The sequence below is a fragment of the Epinephelus lanceolatus genome, chromosome 2 (genome assembly GCF_041903045.1).
Source record: "Epinephelus lanceolatus isolate andai-2023 chromosome 2, ASM4190304v1, whole genome shotgun sequence".
In the NCBI taxonomy this organism is placed as follows: domain Eukaryota; kingdom Metazoa; phylum Chordata; class Actinopteri; order Perciformes; family Serranidae; genus Epinephelus; species Epinephelus lanceolatus.
This window is the reverse complement of record NC_135735.1, coordinates 30,648,881-30,669,373: the sequence shown is the minus strand read 5'-3', so window position 1 is coordinate 30,669,373 and position 20,493 is coordinate 30,648,881. Positions and strand designations below refer to the sequence as shown.

General features: G+C 40.8%; 2 protein-coding genes across 2 annotated transcripts; one reads left to right on the top strand and one right to left on the bottom strand.

The window, feature by feature from the left end:
* The first annotated feature begins 1,135 nt into the window (after nucleotides 1-1,135).
* LOC117254112 (lysosomal protective protein) lies at nucleotides 1,136-6,899 on the top strand. The gene is made up of 11 exons (XM_033622124.2): nucleotides 1,136-1,430; nucleotides 2,700-2,811; nucleotides 2,900-3,037; nucleotides 3,111-3,269; nucleotides 3,805-3,896; nucleotides 4,170-4,254; nucleotides 4,349-4,501; nucleotides 4,586-4,731; nucleotides 5,452-5,614; nucleotides 5,702-5,791; nucleotides 5,900-6,899. The coding sequence occupies exons 1-11, from the start codon at nucleotides 1,261-1,263 to the stop codon at nucleotides 5,981-5,983; spliced, it is 1,392 nt and encodes a 463-aa protein (XP_033478015.1). The 5' UTR covers nucleotides 1,136-1,260; the 3' UTR covers nucleotides 5,984-6,899.
* Nucleotides 6,751-20,250, bottom strand: slc38a7 (solute carrier family 38 member 7). The gene is made up of 12 exons (XM_033622136.2): nucleotides 20,162-20,250; nucleotides 17,506-17,944; nucleotides 16,941-16,994; nucleotides 15,704-15,848; nucleotides 13,986-14,130; nucleotides 13,792-13,890; nucleotides 13,563-13,620; nucleotides 13,330-13,444; nucleotides 11,956-12,103; nucleotides 11,248-11,447; nucleotides 11,102-11,153; nucleotides 6,751-9,714 (listed from the first exon to the last, which is right to left on the bottom strand). The coding sequence occupies exons 2-12, from the start codon at nucleotides 17,758-17,760 to the stop codon at nucleotides 9,612-9,614; spliced, it is 1,374 nt and encodes a 457-aa protein (XP_033478027.2). The 5' UTR covers nucleotides 17,761-17,944; nucleotides 20,162-20,250; the 3' UTR covers nucleotides 6,751-9,611.
* Nucleotides 20,251-20,493: the final 243 nt, after the last annotated feature.

Sequence of the window (20,493 nt, the reverse complement as noted above, 5' to 3'; positions counted from 1 at the left end):
ATAAGTATGTTTCTTTAGTGTATACTCTTTGTGTTTTTAGTCCCATAGAATGAGCTTTTTATGTCTTCATTGGGAGCAGATCCTTGTTTGCCAAGTTGCACAATAGCCCAGAACCAACAAACCAAACACTGGCTCTAAATCCGGCCATTTTCATTTTTGCAGCCCCCTTTAAAACTGCTTTATTCCATGTTTCTAGCGGTTTAAATCACCGGGTTGTTTTGGAGAGGAAAAAAACATTGTGGATAATTTGGCTTCCTGTGAAAACCTCCTGAACGTCTGGATCTTATGTTATCTGAGAAAAAAGGTGACCACACATTACCATGTGTTGGTGTAGCCGCCCGCGGTGACATGCCAAATTGCATCTGAAATACATGGATTTGTAACATGAAAGTGCTTTATTCTGTGTTTTTACCAGTTTAAATCCCTGGGTCTGTTTTTTGGAGTGGGAGAGACCTCTGTGGATAATTCAGCTCCCAGTAAAAACGTCCTGAACAATGAACACTGAGGGAATTCGAACCAGGAGAAGTTTTGGCTGGTTGCAATCTGCAGTCTTCACTGCTAGATGCCACTAAATCCCCCTAAATTTTACACACTGTTCCTTTCATGAAATGAACAAAACCATGTGAAGCAGGGCTGTTTTGGAGCCCATGGCTGGTGGTCTTGCCATGAGGGAGTTATCTGCATTGTGCAGTTGTTAATCAAGGAGCCTCCTCCTAAACTCCTCAATAGATTTTATTCTGAAGAACAAACATTTTTTCAGGCTGATTTGCTTTTTAAAAACAAAAAAAAATTTTAGGGGTTCAACAGTTTTGGAAAGTGATGCCATCTGTATTACATGAATAACCTTTAAACAAATGGGTTATATATTTGATGGAAAAAGTAATTATTCTCAAGGGAAAATATAATGTAAATGGAGAAACACTGCCTTTGTAAAAACAAATAATATAAAATGTCTTTATCATTGTCTTTGCTTTTTATTTGTGTTGCTTTAGTGTAATATGTTTGTCATATAAAAATGTTTTCATTTTCTTTTTTAAAAATGTGATAAACTGATTACAATTCACACCTGCTTGTGTTTTGTGGTTGAGGACTTCCGTGTAGAGTCACGCGCTGGTCACGTGGCCCGCGGCAGTAGTCATATGACGTGCGGGTTTGTCTTCTTCACGCGAAACAGCCGTTGAGGAAGTTGGTGTAACTTGTCTCTGCCGTGTCGTGTCGCGTGAAGTTATCTCTGTCATAAGAAGTCAGTGCGGTTCAGTGATGTCGGCTGGAGGCTTGTTGGTGTGTTTGCTGGCCGTGTTTCAGCTCGGCTCGCGGGCTCAGTACGCTCCTGATGAGGTCACTCACCTGCCAGGTATGGCGTTCAAACCCAACTATCGACAGTGGTCGGGATACCTCCAGGCACGGCCCGGGAAGTTCCTACATTATTGGTAAGAAACAGTCAACGACTGGCTTTCTGCAGCTTCTCAACAAGCCTCACCTACATGCTCCACCCAAATTCAGCCGGACTTTGTCAGGTGTGGAGGTACAGTGGGGTCCAGAAGTCTGAGACCACATTGAAAATCTATTTTCACGCCAGCTTTGAAATAATCAGAAAGTTTTAGGGTTCGGAAACACTGAAAAGCACATGTAACACACATGTAAAATGGTCCTGCAACATTTCTAGATCAGCAGTGACATTTAAGCATTTTTTTGCATTGATAAACTTCATAACTACATAAAAGGTCAGATTTCCTTGAATTGTATCCCCTCCTTTGGAGCATGTGTTCAAATGGTACCCAGGTGGGTTAGAGCCACTCATCTGAGGCTTGTTAAATAATTCAATGCAGCCAGCATTCAACTGTTAAAAATATGGCTGTGCCTCAAGTTTTCAGCAGGTCATTCCTCACCAAACAGCATTGTGATATTGGGAAACAAGGCATCTGAAGTCAACTTGATATCCAGAGTAGAGACCGGCTTTTACAGTGTCAAATAATGATAAGACTAAAGATGTCTAAGGGGGCAGTGCACAGAGCTCTAAAATGTTTTGCTTACAGGGTTTAATTGTATCCAAAGTACAATCAGGAAGACCAAAAGAAACCTTAAGACACCTAACTGCAACAGTACTGTCCAAAAAAAAAGGACATCTTGTTGTCTCGCAGGATGAGTAGCAGATTCTGGACCACTTCTCAGGAGGGGAAACAAGGCCAAACATTTGGGGTGGGCCAGAAACTCCTATTTACTGCTGAATCCAAGTTTGAAATGTATGGCAGTAACAGAGGGGTGTATGTAAGGACACAGGAGAGAGAATGATACCGCAGTGTATCAAACCAACGCTAAAACATGGTGGCAAGAATATTTAAGTCTGGGGGTGTTCTGCCTACTCTAGAGTTGGACACAAGCACAGAACTGACTACACCCTGACTGAGGAGAAGTACCACTGCATCAATCAGAGACACCTTTGGTTTGCATCTGTGTGGGGAAGGATTTATACTGCAGCAGGATACACACCTCAAAGCTTTGCAACAACTACTAGGAGACCAAGAGTAGTGACTTTCGTGGACTCTAAAGAAGAGTGAGAAAACGAAAGCAGAGACAGTTCATAAAGACAATATTCTGAAATTCATTTAAGTTTTCTTGGCTAGTGGTCTTAGACATTTAGACCCCACCAGGTGTATGACCTGTCAGTGTCATTTAACCCTGGTCCTGATCTCCTGCAGGTTTGTGACTTCTCAGAGGGACCCGGTCAAAGACCCTCTGGTGCTCTGGCTGAATGGAGGCCCAGGCTGCAGCTCACTGGATGGTTTCCTGTCAGAGAACGGACCATTTCATGTGAGCAAGCTAAGTTTGTGCACAACTACACCTGTTCACTGAGTAACATGTGACTATGAATAGGCATTTTTCCTTTTCACCTTTTCAGGTAAATGATAATGGGGCCACACTGTATGAGAACAATTTCAGCTGGAACAAGATCGCCAATGTGCTGTACCTGGAATCTCCTGCAGGAGTGGGATATTCCTACTCTGATGACCAGAAATACACCACCGATGATGACCAGGTGAGTTCAGTAACTGACAGGCTCACTTTGAAATGTGAAGAAGGGCTTTCCGTTTCATGTGTTCTTCTCTTAGGTCGCTGATGATAACTACAAAGCCCTGCAGAGTTTCTTCACCAAGTTCCCAAACTTCACTCAGAATGAGTTCTTCATCTTTGGCGAAAGTTACGGTGGAATTTATGCACCAACACTCAGCCTGCGCGTGGCTACTGGAACCGCCAAAATCAACTTCAAGGTGAGATGTTTCATGCACCCAGTGGTGGAAGGCAACCAAGTATACTTAAGTACATACAGTTTTTAGGTACTTTAATTAGAGTATTTAAATTTTCTGAAACTCTGTACTTTCTATGTTTCAGAGGAAAATATTGTACTTTTTTACTCCACTACATTTATCTGATCATTTAATCAGACAGATTCCAGATTATTTAGATTAGGTTTTATTTCTGTATTACAAACAATTTAACTTTTGGTGCTTCAAGTATTTTAATGCTTTTGTATGTGAATGTTTGTTTGCCTTTTACTTGTAACAGTATTTCTACACTGTTGTTGCAACTCTTAAGTAATAGATCTGACTACTTAAACTTCCCTTCAGCCTCAGACGTTTAGCTCAATAGCACCATCAACTGCTCAGTATCAGCACCACCACCAGCAGAATGCAGTTTCATGAAGGAAGAGATGTTATTTTGTGAAACTCAGAAAAGACATTTGCAGTTAAACAGAAGTGAAGTTTTAACTTGTAGTATTTATCTTGAACATGTGTTTCTTTTCAGGGCTTTGCAGTGGGAAATGGCCTCAGCAGCTTTGCTCTCAATGACCAGTCTCTGATCTACTTTGGTTACTACCACGGACTCTTTGGAGAAGAGTAAGTGGCACTTTGCTGTAGAGGAAGTTTGTTTACTTTGAGGGAATAAAGTCAAAAAGCAATGTCATCAGATGTTAGTGTTACCCTGGTTCAGTCAGCAATGATGCACATATAACCTTCAGTATGAAATGACACACAAACGTTTTTAATTCTGCCAGAGAATTCAGTGTAACAGGTGATATAGGGACGGTCCCTAGCTACTAACAGAGGTTATAAATCACTCAAATGCAGCTGATGCAGTGGTTGTCATTTGACACGATGTTTTATGTGCAGTTTGTGGCGTGACCTGAACATAAATTGCTGTGACAAGGGAACCTGCAACTTCTACAACTCCAGTTCAGACATGTGCACGACTCTGGTATGTGTGCACTGTTTCTTCAATATTCAGCTGGGCATGTTTGGTACTACTGGATGACTCGTTTAGATTTGACTTTGTCCTTGTCTCCCTTCAGGTGATGGTGGCCTTTGGCATTGTGTATAACAGCGGACTCAATGAGTATGCCCTTTACTTGGATTGTGAGGGTGGCAGAAGGTCCTACAGAAGCTACGAGAGGACCATGACTCACCTGTTTAGGAAGTACAGAAAACACTCTCACATCCACGAGGTGAGTGTTTTGTTTGCCCATGTGCCTGTGCTTCAAATTCTTCTTAATGTGTCGTAGCTTTAATGATAAAAATCTTAAATAAAGGTTTCAGATGGAACACCCTCCTCTGTGTCTCTGGGTGAAGTCCCTCCCTGCATCAACAGTACGGCTCAGATGAACTGGCTGAACAGAGGCGACGTGAGGAAAGCTTTACACATTCCAGATACACTGCCACCCTGGGACATCTGCAGGTGTGTAACAGCTAAATAATGAATGTGATGCCACCGTGAATTTTATCAGAAGGGAGCTGTGATTCCAGTGTATCACTAGCTCCTTATTGAAAGTATTGGTCCCCATTAAGATTTTGGGAGATCTAGTAGTGTGTAGAAGTGAAGATTGCACATTTTAACCAACTGAAACTTCTCCTGAATTAGAATTCCCTCAGTGTTCATTGTTCAGAAGGCTTTTAAGCAGGAGCCAAATTATCTGCAGGGGTCTCCTCTATTGTTAAAACAGACATACAAGTTGATTTAAACCAGTAGAGACGCGAAATAAAGCAGCTTCATGTTCTTCTGACGCTCTTGCCGCAGAGGAGCCGTTCGGTGGCCCTACACACTGCACTGGACCTTCATGTTTTAGCCATGCCACTGTAGCTGGTTGCAATCAGCTGGTCTGTTTTTGTTTTGGAGAGGAGGAGACCTCTGCAGATAACTCAGCTCCCGATCAACAATCAACACTGGGGGAAATCTAACTGGGAGAAGTTGGAGCTGTTTGCAATCTGCAATCCACACTGCTTGACACCACTAATGCCCCTAAATCTTACACACTGGACCTTAAAATTTTGAAATTAGAGTGATGGTAATTCATATCTGAAGCCTTTTCCCTCTTTTCTGTGTGGGTTAGATAGGACGTCAGGGGCATGTTGATAATGATTATAATAAATTATTGTTTTTTTTTTAATTTCATCGGAGTGATGTCGTTGGGGAGCACTACACCAACCTGTACCCAACAGTGAAGGAGGTGTATCTAAAGCTGCTCTCTCTGGGCCTGAGGGCGCTCGTCTACAACGGAGACACTGACATGGCCTGCAACTTCCTGGGAGACCAGTGGTTTGTGGAAGACCTTGGCATGAAGGTAAGAACTTTCATTTTGGGAATAATAAAAACACACATTTTTTCCTCCCCTCAAACTACAACCAGACGCACCTCTTGTTTTTCTCAGGCAACCACTAGGTACAAGACCTGGCTTTATGATGACCAGATTGCTGGTTTCTACCAACAGTTCGGAAACATCACTTTCCTGACAGTCAAGGTAACCACCAGCGTGATGTTTAGTGTCTAATTAGAAGCATGGTTGCCCCTTTTCACGTGTGAGATATGGTTGCATTGCAGTGAAATACCACTGTCCTCTGTGTTTCAGGGTGCAGGTCACATGGTTCCTCAGTGGGCTCCGGGTCCAGCTTTCCACATGTTCCAGTCTTTCCTAACAAATGGCTCATACTGAGCCATGATGGAGACTGCTGTATGGGATATACCTGCACTCATCACTTGTTAGATGGTACATTTTTTTCTCAGGGAAGATGAGTTTGGAGGTAAAGGGACTGTGAGGGAACTTATTCTTATCCTCTGTTTTGTTAATGAATGACCTTCAGTGAAATCTGAGTGTTTGGAGAGAGACATACTATTTGTTGTTGGCTTTAGATCAGATTTGAAAGTGAACAATTGAAGTACAACGTTTGAGGATGTTGGCATCTATATTGGGCTTATATGTAGGAACCCTTTTTATACAGTATCTTCATTTTAAATGTGGAACATGTGCCTTAAGTCTGGTTTTCAGTAAGTAAAAAGCCCCTGCTCAGTTAGATGGAGGTTCTGAGTGATGTGGCCTGTTAACGACTTTCTGTTTAGCCTTAAAGTTTTGGTGGCCTTGTCGTCTTGTTTGTGCTACTGCATTGTCCTGAAACTGGGGAACTACATGTGTATAAAACAAGGCACAAATCCTTCACTGTTCACCCCAAGTAGAAGTGAAACCCCTTCATAAAGTCAGAACTTTGACCTCAGTTTCATTTCATATTTAATGTGCAAAACAAAAAGCCAACAGACACTGTCCTTCTCCAGATACTTAAGACTGCACTTAATATGATCAATGGAGGCTTTTTCCTGTGGCACTGATGTAAAGCTGAGTCTTGGTGTTTTCATTGTATGTGTGTAATACATGGTGATTGTTCTAATCTTAATTGATGCTCAAACTGTCTCGATCAAAACTGCAACTTCACTTGCGTTTGTCTCTTTATTAAATGTTTTAAACAGCCAGTGACACTTGGATTGTCAGATTTATTCACATTCCTTGATTGTAGTTAATTTATTGGAGCATCACAGAGTGCTCTGTTACTTTCAATAAAACTTGCCATGAACTTCATGTGTGCAAGTCAGCTTTCTGTACGAGACAACAGGGACACACGATTTCTGATTAACAAATGCCTTGTACATCCTCAGCCTGAAAACACAGTAAATCAGTGACAGAAACCATAAATGCACCTGACATTCACTCATGACCACATTAACTCTTGTCTGTAGCACCAAAAAGATAAGAAAAAAAATAAACATTTGACACAAATGCTTCAACACAAACACCAAAAAAAAACATAAAAACAATTTGTATTGCAACAGTGATTTCAAGACATTAACAAAATAATAACCAGTTTCGTAATGGCCACAGACAGCATTCCTGTTATGACTGTGGTTTCTTTCCCTTCCTTAAAGTATACTGTAAATATATCCAGTCTAACAGTATGACTAACACAATGTAATTGATCTTCCATGAGCAGAGTAAAAAAAATAAAAAATCCCTTTTACCTTTACTGTCCTTAATGTCCTTAATTAAATAAATGTAAAACCAGGAATTAAATCCACTCGGATAGGTCTTGATTACCACTTCATTGTAACCTCTGAACACATTCCTTATTTTAAATGTACATCAGCTGCGTCTGAAGCTCGGTTGAAAAAACAATTACGTGTAATGAAATTATTTAAAGATACACTATGCAGGATTTTCTGAAAAACAATGTATAGAAACAATCCCTCTCGCTCATCACTTGTGAACCATTAGAAGCGTGTGGCGTGTATTTTTCTGCAGAGTCTCTGCCCTCTGCCTGTATTTTACTTTTCTGTGTTCAGGGTGTTTATGGGCTTGTTACCCCACAGCACTCAGGTGAGGTTGGGACTTTATAAAATGGTAGCAACCAGGTGCCAGACTGGAAGCAGCAGGCAAAAAGCAAAACATAGGGAGGTGAATGCCAAACGAGAGTGAATCTGGGGTTCGCTTTTACTTTCACTTTCACAGGCCAGCATGTTCACAAGCAGTGACAGACAATCCTGCATAGTATACCTTTAATGCAACTTAATTGTCATGTATTATAAACATCTTAAATTAGTGTTGAATAGACCAGGTCTTGAACATTGGGGCATATAAAACAAATGCTCACACTTTAGTTTTAGGTTTTAAAAAGAGAGATTATGTCTAACCTCTCATACTCAAGCTCAAAACAAAGTCTGCAGTCTTGTGATTCAAGTAGATAAAACTTCACACCCGGTTTGACTGGTTGGCTTGTCCTCACTGACAGTGAAGCTGTCTGTAGCCTCATTAACAAGTCCAGCTGTTTTTAGGAAATTATGTGCAAACTGAATTCTGTGTAGTTTGTTACATCTGTTCTTTTCATACATTCATAAAGACAGTATCATTTTGAAACACACTCTGTGAGGAACCGGCACTCTTGGAGGAGTTTGACTTTTCATATCCTCACTGTGGAGGTGGTGCTCTGCTTGGGCACTCTGCAGGTCTGTGCAGTGTTTGGGGAGGCACATAGCTGCCTTTTAACCCATTAACTGTTCTGCACATTTAACTGACTGGCCTTTTTAACGGCCTTCAGACTTAAATGAATGTAACTTTGTACAGCAACAGCACAAAAAATATGATTTCACCCCAAAGCCAATTAAAAATGATCATCATACTGCTAACTTTAGAAAATATATTTAAAAAAAACCCCTCATAAGTCCAATTAGGGTTGCAGCGGTTAACTGATTTACCGTATACCATGGTATGAAAACTGATGGATGCCACACAGACTATCTAACCTGTGGTGAACATCTCCTTTCCTCCTCAACTGCCTGTCAGACATTTTTCAGACTTCCATTAAAAAAGGTTTCAATTTTAAACTATAATAAAGTGTTAAAAGTGTTTTTCAACCAAAACAATCCCGTGTTTTTATTCCTTTTATAATTTATAATCATAACTGATTATAATGATAATACCATATACAGTGACACCATGAGAATGATATTTTCTGAGACAGTTATTGTACCATTAAAATACTGATATCATTGCAACCATAAATACAGTTAGCGTTCATTGCCCAAACAGTTGAACAGCTCACTTTTTCCAGCTCGTTTAGGAGGTACTGACTGAAAGTTAACAAATCAGTAAGATTTGAACTGTCCAACACTCATTAATGATTTTGCGTGCAATTGTATCACTCACTTGAATATTCCATTTGAGACTGAGTTATTAATTTGTGGTCAAACTATCAGCAGTGGCAACATAGTCTGGACCTGGATGAGACCTGAAAACCACTGCATGTCTTTTTCAATAAGAATCATTTACTTTGACATGCAAGTTAAAATACACAAATTGGTACAATTTCATTGTTAAAATCAATTTGATCGTAGACCTTTTTATACAAAGTCCTTTGGCTCTTGTAAACAGGACAGTAATGTGTCACCCATACCGGATCCAGAGATGGGGGAGGCCCCTCGGTGCCCCTGAACAGTCAAACGGTTTTCACTGCAAGTTAAAACCATCGTAAAAACATGCAAATTAAACTGTACATTAAATAAAAGGCAAAGTGTCTGAAGTCATTTGGCATTGTGGGGTGGCTCTGACTACTACCTGACTGAGTACAGAGCTGTGGAGCTTTAACTCAGTATGGGGCAGGGGTGTGACATGCCGGAGTTGATTTTGTAAAATGAGTGTCATGAGATGCTTCTCCATCATAGTTCAGTATAGCAGCACAGGACTACGCCCCGCCCCGCCCCCCCCCCCCCCATCTTAAACACTGCTGATAAATCTGTTCCTTTTAGCTGACAATGTCTTTATAGATGGAGTTGGACGTGGTGAGACCAAAGATGAAAGCTCCAATCGTAACCATGACAACACCGAAGATCACCAATCCATGCCAACTGTAACAGAGAGACCGACGTTAAAGAAGCTTTCTCATCAAGGACATAAGTTTACTTTAATCTGCATGAAACATATTTTCAGTGATAGAGCCAAAATTACAAAAAACAACACCCAACTGTGCAGATTCAAGTGTTTAAGTTTCTTTTAGGGCAGTAACTAACATTTTCATTATTAATTAATCTGCTGATTATTCCAACAACTAACCAAAACTCAACAATATAGAGTTTACGCTGTTATAAAACTGGAGCCAGAGAACATTAGGCATTTTTGCCCAAGAAATGCTTCAAACAATTGATTTAATATCAAAATAGTTGCAGATTAATTTTCTAATCAATCAATTTATCATTGCAGCTCTACGAGAGCTACGTTAATTTGTCTGCTGAATGTCTTACAGTCAGTTGTTTGGATAAACATGACAACTCCATAAGCTGGTGATATTGTGGTAGCTTGTTTTGATGGTTTTCAGCACCCAAATGGCCAAAGTATGATAATGCATCTCCATTAATCCCTGTTAAGAAATTATCCTCTGTGTTTGACCCCTCCTTACTGTATAGTAGCAAAGGGGCAGCCACAATGCAGCACTCAAGGACCACTCCAGTTAAAGAGAGCGCAAACTTCACACTCTAAGGCCTCTTGTGGGGTTACAGCTAATGGCCTTGTTGCTCTGCTGTGCACTACAATCTAATCAGTTTAGAAGAAACTGAAAGACATCCAGGAATAAGCAGCATCCAGGAAGCTACATGAAAACCAAAGTTTACCAAAATATCAGCTACTTGCCAATGAAAAGTGGTTAATCTACATTGTAACTACTCCCAAATTTTTTTAGCTTGCTGAAGTCAGATTAGATTGGAAAAGTAGTTCAACTACATCACGGGAAATAATCATGATGTAATGAAATCTCATATTGTTACATAAAGGTGCAACTGAACTGACAAAGAAGTGAGCAAAGTGTCGGTGTGTTTGATTTAGGGACCAGGACAGGTCAATCCTCCCCTCAGCTGCCCAAGGACGTGTTTTATGGAGAGGATAGGGAGCAATAGTTGGAGTGGAATCAGGCAAAATGCTAAACCTTTAGGGGAATGCATAGTATTCAGTCAACTTTAGTTACGTGGCAACTGATTGTCATGAAATGACAACTGTGACCAAAAAGCTGTAGCATTGTATCATACTGTATGGCAAAAAACTTCATGAGAATACTATAAATATGTAGTCTATAATTAACTTAACTAAACAAACTACATGACTCACAGTAGTAAAGAATTGAAAAAGCTACTCAGACTTCAATGAAGTTAAACTGCCACCCAACTATGCTAATCGTGGTTTAACTAGTAACTGAACTACATGTAGTTAACTCCTCCCCCACACTGGGAGTAAGCAGCATCTCACCTTGCAGTTCGGCTATCTGTCTCTGACAGCTTGGCTTGCATCAAACACAAACCTGTCAAGTTAAAGAGACATTGGACGGACAGTTCAGTGCGACATTAGACATATGCAGAAATCTGAAATCTTGCAAACTGTGAGGGAAGTGTTACCTGGGAAGACAAAGATAAAGCAGGCTGCCAATCCTCCGATCAGCGAGATCACCCGACCAATATCTGGGATGAAGAGGGCGAGGACAAGGGTGACAGTAAACCACACCAGTGTCTGCAGGATTCTCCTCCTCTGCTCACGGCGCACACACACCTCCACCTGCTCGCCTTGAAAACGCAGCCAAAGTCCTTCTATGACTGCCCTGGAAGGTCACATGATTACACCAGAGCGCAGTGAGGAAATGCTACATCAACTGTAAAATCAGTACAGCTGTTTTTGTCACACACACTGGGGATGCACTGATCCCATGTTGTAGTACTTACAGGGCTGATCCAATACCAGTGCTCTTTATTAAATCTGTTTATCTCACTGTGTACTGAAATAACCTCAAAAGGCATCTAGTTGTAGTCTTGCAAATAGTGACACTGCAAGATCCCACATATTTGAAAAATCTTTTAGTCTGTGACTAAATTTAGATATGAGAGGGTGTCAGACTTTAGTCTTTTTAAAGTATTTTCAGAGCCTTTGCAATGTCCTCTAATGTATGGTAGGCATAAGGTAACGTGAGGCTGTAGCTACACATCTCTGCAGTATAAGTGGAAATATTCATTACACAACAGTCTTTTTAGGCGTGTGCAATGAAAAAAATCCTAACAACAGTGAGACCAGAAGCGTGGAAATAAAACATGCATATTTTCACTGGATCTTACCTGCCACAGAAGTGTAAGATGGGGTAGGAGGTGATGACACAGATGACAATAAAAGCTCTCGCGATGGCCACAGCAATATCATCCGGAGGGTACGACATCAACACATCCTGACTGACATTGGAGCCAAATGTCAGGAAGCCACAGACACCTGATGAATCACAAGCATTTAAAGGGATAGTTTGCCAATTTTCAAACAGCTTTGTATCATAACAATGTGGGTAGTGTGTGTAAATGATCTGTGGTAAATTTCCTTCCATCTTGCCAGCACCCTGCTTTCCCTGTTTATCTCCCAGCTACAAGAGCAAAAGCAAATGCCTTAGCCTTTTCCTCTTTCCTCTGGTCACGTAGCACCGATTTCAAAAGTATTTTCGCCTTTCTACTACATAGACAGCCCAGTTTTATGAAAACACCATCTTTCCAGCAGTGAAATACTTTTAAGTATTGACAGCAAGTCGAGCCATCTGACTCGTAACAGTGCCACAGTAGGTGTCTTGTGCTGTCAGCATAATCTAAGCTGACATGTAAATACTCTGAAACAGTCCGACCGGTGACATGTTAAAGATCAGGAACAACTTCATATCTGATCCACGGGACGAGACAACAATCTAAGTGGCTACAGTACATGATCTCGAGCCTGTTATAACGTGGGGATTTTGAAACAGATATCTCACTAATACAGACAGTTTACAATGACTGTTTTCAAAGTAATAGGGGCCCACACAGAATTTACACCTGGAGAATTCAGATTTACAATGAGGAATTAACACCTCACAGTTTTATGCCTCTGTGATCCAAGTAAAGCTGCACTTACAGCTTGGATCAATGTCTGTGAAAACATGGATGCTTCACACCCACTGTCCCCTTGGCAGCACAGAAGATCTATACAATCAGCAGACTTTCAAGGTGGACACCCAAGATTAGTGTAACCAATTCAGTATCTGACCAAATGTCTCCCCTTCTGTTCCTGAGATATGGCATTGAACAATGGCCAGAAAAGTGTTTTTGCAGAACATGATGATGTCACCGTGAAGCTGACCTTTGACCTTTTGAATAATAAAATGTCGCCACTTCATCATTATATCCTGTTTGACATTCGTATGAAGAATTAGTGCATACATTCTCAAGTTATGGCCAAAAACATGTTATGTGAGGTCACGGTGAGTCAAAGTAGACGTTTGTGCAAATTTGCAAAATTTGAAGAAATTCCCTCAAGGTGTTCTTATGATATCACGTTCACAAGAATGCAATAGATGGATGGACAACCCGAAAACATAATGCCTCCGGCCACGGCTATCACAGCTGAAAACTGCAACAAAATCTGCACACTCCTCTTGGGTCTGGTTAATGAGTAATAAGTGCACAGCTTAACAATACCTGTCCCTGTGTAGACGAAGAGGCAGATGATCATGCTAAAAGTGACCACAATTCCCCAAGGTTTAATCTCTTTTCTGCGCATGCTGTTGAACACCGGCACACAGCTGACGTGGCACTGCAGAGAGACGTCAGGAGAAAGAAGATGAGACAAAAATATTGCATTTATATCAATTTCTGTTTGCAAGAAAGGCATATAGTTTTATGATCTCAAATGATACCAAATGAAGAGATACCTGGAAACCAAAGCAAATGGTGGGCATTGCATTGAAAACTGCAGTCCAGGAAGCAGAACTGTAACAAACACAACAATTTAGCCACTCAAGCAAAGCATGACGACGAGGATGCAGATGTTTCTGCATGAATGAGTGGGTGGACAGTGCTTAAATAATTACTGAAACGTTCTGAAAAAGCTGTTGGCTGCATAGGGTAAGAGTAGCATAATGAAGTGTGTGCAGAGCTCACCCGTCAGGAATGTGGCTCGGAGTCATATTTTTACTTGGCCAGATGTACTTAATGATGACCACGATGGTCACATACCAGGTTCCCATCACACTCAGTGCGCTAAAATGAAAAATAACAACTCAGATCTGATCATTGTGCAAAGAAAAGTGTTTTTAATCTTCAGTGAGAAAATAAGCTGAGTGAAAGTTTTGTACCTCGCATATTTCTGAAAGCCAATCTCTTTGGGGATGGAGAGAGGAAGAATAATCAGAAATGCAGTAACACAGATGGTAAACTTGCGGTCAGTGTACCAATTGCCACTGACTGGATCAGCTGTGTCAACATTCACTGCATCCATCACTGTAACAAAAAACAGGAATTGCATAAGACGTTTACGAGGGCAGACAGACAGACAGAAGGAGGCAGTATAAAGTACGCTGGGTTAAAGTGGAAAGTGCCACAGTGGAAATGATCTCCAAACTGGTGGACACATGGAAAAGATTTAGCAATGTAGATAATTAAAGTCACAACTACTCAATTCCTTAATTATCAAGACCAAAGGAGGTGGAAGGTCCTGGACTACTTTCAGAGACAGGCTGGAGTAGGATTTCTACACTGTCAGCATCTCAGCGTAAGGAAATGTAAGAGTGAGTCACATGAGGATCACATTTACTGAGCGAAAAGGCTGAGTGGTGTCATCCTTGGTGCTCTTTGCCCTTCAGTGATGGCACAAATAAAGGTTATCAACATACGAGTAGACGTCTTCCTTTGTTCCAACACACAGGTCACAGCTTAATGTGGGACAAAAATGACAAAGTCCTTGTAACTGGGGTGACTGATCAATGACTATGACGATTACATATACCTAAAGGAATGCTTTGACTACAAAGTGATCATTTGTATATTCAGGGTTGCTACAGGTTAAGGCCAGTAAAATAGCCAATTTTCATTGAAGGTGCACTTCTCCATGTCGTCTGCGGTATGGTGCCAGGTAGCTAACAGACAGTGGCCCATATGCTCTGAGCATCCAGCCCAAAAACAAAATTTGAGGGTTGTTGGTTCAACTATACTGATCTGTGTGACGTTAATGCAAGAGGCATTCCATAAAAAAACAAACTGATTAAAAAAATACACGCAACCAATCATTGAGATTTCACAAAGCAATGTCAGATAAAAAGGATTCATAAAATTGTACTTCCCATGTCTGAGCATTTTAAGACTTTGATGGATTGATATAGGACATTTTAATATCAATTAATTATTTTTACATTAATGAATTCGGTGCCCTTTGGGACTTTTTAAGGATCTGCAGGAACCTTATATCAATTTCTCACTACATGCCGTCTTGAAATCGTGAAGAAGACTTTTTTTTTCTTGCATGGCTCCACAGTGAATGAAGAATCCAAAAATAGAGAAAATTCTTGATAAAGTGATAGGGGTCCAGCTTTGACAGCAGCAAAACTAACAAGCACCTGAGCAAGTGCTGTGTTTGAACTCTGCCCATGCAGACCTCAAACACACACATGCCCAGGCACGCCACTCGTGTTTTAAACAGTAAGGTTTTAGCAAAAATGCATGCGTTTGGGAAGTACTGAGCATACAACTGGATAAATGAGAAATGGATTATACTGCACAAGTTGTGTGAGAGTTTGTAAACTGATGTTTTGCTATAGTTTTGCTGTTATTAAAGACGGCCTCTGTTTACTTCATCAAGAATTTTCTCAGCTTTGGACTCTTCATTCAACGTGGAGCCATAAGAGAAAAGAGTTTTCTTTCCAAATTTATGGTAAGATAGGGGGAGTAATTGATACACACTGATCGTTTTAAGAAAAATAAAAACTAAGATTAAAGATTGTCAAACCAATCTCATAAAATGGGACAGAAACAGAGCAGCTTGGTGGGTGAGTCACTTTATCAGTGTGAATATACTTACAGCGATCCAGCTGGTCTCCAATGACAATAAAGAACGCAATACAAGTGCCAAAGGTGTACACAGCAATGGCCACTTCACATAGGACTCCTGTCACTTTCCCACAGGTGGCCCGCACAACCTCCTGATAGGTGCTTTCATTACTGACCTGAAGAAACCAGACAGATCATTAATGGCTAGACATATGGATTCAGCAGGGAATGTGTTGGAACAGTGGTCTAGTTATTTAGTCACTGTCCAGTGTGTTAAACATCATCATCGTTTCCACGTATCGTTCAGCCCTAATGCTGAGTCAATAAAACATTCTGCCACAATGTTAAAACACCACCAGCATCATGACGAATTCTGACATTGTGTCAATCATCTGCCCACAGTAGGTTCATTCTGCTTTTCTTTGCTGACAAGTGTAAAAAATAATCTGCTGCTGCTATAACACATGGTTTTAAATTTGGCAAGCTCTGCTTTTAATGCAGTTTTAACACAGCATGAATGGAGATTAAAGCAAAAGTCCATATAAGGTATGAGACAAAGGATAAACGTTACATGTATATTTGTCCTAAGTCAATTTCACATTTTCCAGTAGGGACAACTGACTTTTTTGTACACCAGCTGAACACACTGATCCATTACTGCCATTTTTCAAGCTATTCAGAATCAATTCAGTAGCGTCTAAACAGGTGTTCTGAACTCACCAAGTAAACCTGCAGCAGAAGCCTCACTGCTGACTGTATTCATCCTCAGTTTAAAGCATGATTATTGAGTAAGGGGTGGTTTTACTTTAAGGCCATTGAGTGTAGTCAGTCAGCTACACAGATGGAGTCAATGACTCTTGCGGTACCTCATGCTTTAACACAAAATTCACCCTGCTGCAGAATGTGGCTGATTTTTTGTACATTAAAGCAATATTCTGCACGTTTCTCAGTCACAACAACTGAAATAACTCAAAGGTGGACTCTTGTGTCACTGTGTTTTAACATGTTAGCACAAATCTGAGCCATCCGGAAATGAAAGTCTTGGACTGTTGTGCAATGCACTTCATTTGCTCAAAAATATGACCACAGAACAAAGTTATTACACAAGGCCGCTGAAGAAAAAAATACTGGTGTGAAAGAAATGTAGTCAGATTTAGAGGGCTGGAGAACATGTTGGAAAAAATGAAAGAGAAACAAGTGGAGCTGTGAGTGATGGGAATAAAGACTTTGAGGAGGGCAGAATCTGACAGTCCTGTAGTGACACGTACCTGGGAGCAGTAGCCCAGGATCACCAGTCCACTGATTATGAAGATCAGCATAAACTGAAACAAAGAAACAGGAAGCATCACGTTAGAGTTCCCGACAATATCATCTATAGGCATTTTTATGTTGGTCACAAGAACGCAGAAATACACTCATACTGTCAGCAGTAGTCAGCTTTAGAATTCTGTGTCAAGTAGTGTGCAGACATGTTGAAGCCAGGTTCTGTCTGAAACTTTAATACAGATAATCCCACAGTAGATTTAGTCAATAATGAAGTGAAACACGTTTTTTCCTTTCAGCTTCTCTTAACGTCAAACACTTCTCCCTGTTATGTTTAATGCAGGTATATGGTGGTAGTCATAGTGAATAATTTTAAGACATTCCTTTGGTCTCTAACATGTGATAAACATTTGTTGCTGACATTTTGCACACTCATTAATCAACAGAATTGTGGGTTGCTGCCCAATTCCTCATATTACACCAAATGTTTGCGGACGTGCTCCATGCAGTGGGGTCAAGGGCCTGTAAAAGGGACATACAGTATTTATTGCCTCACTGGGATCTCCTCACCATTTGAAGCATAACTCCTGCAGTCACTCCTCCTGCCATACTGAAGGCTGCAGGGAAATTGAGCAGACCGGCTCCCAGTGCTGCATTCACTACAATAAAGACCGCTGCCCAAGACGACACCCCCCCGCTCCTATCTGTGTCTGTCTCAAGATGCCGGACAGAATCCACGCTGGGGCTCTGCAAGAGCCACGCCCTTTCCCCGGAGTCATTACTCCCAACTGCGCCCCAGTCCTCGACATCAGTGTTAATCGCCATTAGTCAACAGGCTGTAGCTCTGCCAAGCCGCACGCTCCCCAGAAAATTAGTCTCCACCTCTCTGGATCCCAGTCTGATCTATGCTGATCAGAAATGTCCAGTCTCTTAAGTCCCAGTCAGGAGGCAGCTGATGTTTCTCAAAGTTATCACCCGTGTCAGTTTGATGGTGGAGCCATTCAGTTATCTGTAATGAAATATTGTTTGCATTTAGAAACACTTGCATTGGTAAATAAAACTTGGGCATGCATAGTGCTGATATCATATCACCATACGGAGTAAATGAGTGTTAAGTAGCTCTCAGTGTTTGGATCCGGCTATCATGAACAAATGTCAAGCACAGGAGTCCTTCTCAGCACAGTACCTATTCTCTGTATTCGTGGAAGAAACTTTAGTTCCCAAGCAAATTCTTTTTCTTATCACTGGTGACTGAACTGTAATTCTTACTTAACAATTAACCTTACTAAATATAATGTCAAAAGTCAAGGTAGGTTAGACATTTTTGTCTCCATTGTGCAACAGATGGCTGTTAAAGAGATAGATTGGATCTTTTGAAGTGGGGTTGTATGTGGTACTAACCATCAGTGAATCACATACAGTAGATGTCAGTCGGAGCGCTTTGTTTTTGAGAAGCAAGCTGGAATCTGACACAGAAACTAAGCGATGTACTGCTGTGGATGGTGGGCAGCAACAAAAGAAATTAAAAAAAAAGTCCCATCTAAAAACATCAATACGAATTAAAGTGTACGCTATACGGACAGTATTTTCACCACTTTACCTTTTCATCAGACAGCCCATTCCACTGGGGAAGAGGTTAACACCTTCAGTCCCCATCTTTGCTCTCGTCAAAGCCACCAGACTCTGCTCAGCTCACTGTACATGGTAATGTTAGCTGTTGGTCTACCGCTGCTTCGATCAGTTAGTTAGTTTGTGTTATTGTGTGACTTTGGTGAATCTGAACAAACCCTTTAAATCACCAAAGTCACACAATAACACAAACAAAATGGACTCTAGCTTTGAAGAAAGCAATATAACCGCTTCATTGTCCAGTTGGAAATCACTGTCTGACAGCCAGGTTAAGCACTGACAATATTCAATATATATAGTGTAAACTTAAACTATTTTAGGTGGCACATTTTTGGCTGAAATACACGTTGCTGCTGGACCCTCCACAATAGCAGATGGCGTAGCTTCCATGTTGGATTCCAGCCTGCTTCTCCAAACTGGGGGCATCCTGGCTGACATATGCTGTATGTAATGTAATATAGGGTCTATGGATAAGTACTCCTTATAAACCCACTTTAAAAGATCTGAACTATCCCTTCAAACTCTTGGTTAACATGAAGCCTACATTACTATTGACCCACATGGTCTTTTTGAGTATTTCAAAAGGTTCCCGGGGGGCCAACAATGCAAAGTTTTGATGAGCCATTTCCTAAATAGTTTCCATCTTATCTCCTGATAACAAACAAGGAAGAGCGTAGTCAGGATCATAGTGGGTGACCTGATAACCAATTTAACAGTTTGAGGAATGCATACCTTCACACAAAGAAAGACATAATGGACACTTTAAAGTCAGACTCTCACTTCAATTTAATAATCTGATTACAGCGCATAAGGGACCTGTAAAAGACTAGACAATGTCCCTTTAATGCTGGCTGCCATTAATACTGATATGCATGTGGTCTTAGGAATAAAACACAAGAGGATTGAGCCTCGTATAAAAGCCAAACTAGATAGAGGTAATTAGATTTTATCTATTTAGTTAGTTAGTTAGTTAGTTAGTTTCAAAGACAGTGACACTTCTCTTAAGTCACTGTATTTAGTGGCATATGCTATAACAAGATCATGTAATGTTAACACCAACAATGAGACGGGAAACAGACATATATCTCAAACAATAAAGATAATTTGGCAGATACTTAAAGCATGTCATGTGAAACTCTCATTAAATAACCAATAAGCTTAAACAATGTCTACAGAGACCACAGAAGTAGAAGTCAAACCAACCTTACTGGGACCAGGGTGCTGACACTGTCCAGCTGACCTCAGTTTAATTCACTGCTAGCTTAACTTTATCTCACACAAACACACCCTCAGCTGCCACACCGGCACCAGATAACGTTACAGGTTAAACACCACACCTTTTAATGTGATTAGATTATTCCTTTTCTTTTCATAAACGCAACAATAACATTGGTGAACGCAGTCAACCCCTTTGTTACTCTGTCACACAATAGCTAGCTAGCAAACGTTACACATAGCTGAATACACAATACAAACAAGCTAATTTTTTACCAAACGAACCGGACAATTAAATTTCTACACATCGTTTAAAGACGCTGTATTTCGTCGCTGTTTAACGCTGTGAGGAAGATAAAATGCCGACTGAGAGGAACAGTACCTTCAGTGATTATCAGCCTCCAGGATATGACAGAGCCCGTCTGTGTTTTGGCAGCCCATAGAGTGCAGAGGAGCATGTGACACTTCGTCACGTGACTGGAATTCTGGGTCTTCCTCTTGATGTTTGGAATTGTGGGTATTGTAGTTTTCTGTGTTCATACGACTCCGCCTCAATTTAGCAGGGGCAAATAGGACAGGTGTGACAGAGTCATTGTTAAAGTAGTCACACAGGTTAGTCTCAAGTCGTTGCACTCGAGTCTCAAGTCCTGAACTTTGAATTTCGAATTCTAAACAAATGTAATGCCATTTTAACAACAGAATAATATCTGAAAT

Excerpts from the sequence above, each read along its gene's own strand:
- LOC117254112 (XM_033622124.2), top strand. The coding sequence starts at position 1,261 with ATGTCGGCTGGAGGCTTGTTGGTGTGTTTGCTGGCCGTGTTTCAGCTC. Across the intron at positions 3,270-3,804 it reads CCGCCAAAATCAACTTCAAG|GGCTTTGCAGTGGGAAATGG; the intron begins GTGAGATGTTTC and ends GTTTCTTTTCAG. Across the intron at positions 5,792-5,899 it reads TCACTTTCCTGACAGTCAAG|GGTGCAGGTCACATGGTTCC; the intron begins GTAACCACCAGC and ends TCTGTGTTTCAG.
- slc38a7 (XM_033622136.2), bottom strand. The coding sequence starts at position 17,760 with ATGGCGATTAACACTGATGTCGAGGACTGGGGCGCAGTTGGGAGTAAT. Across the intron at positions 13,891-13,985 it reads GGCTTTCAGAAATATGCGAG|CGCACTGAGTGTGATGGGAA; the intron begins GTACAAAACTTT and ends TTTTCATTTTAG. Across the intron at positions 9,715-11,101 it reads ACAGATAGCCGAACTGCAAG|TTGGCATGGATTGGTGATCT; the intron begins GTGAGATGCTGC and ends TCTCTGTTACAG.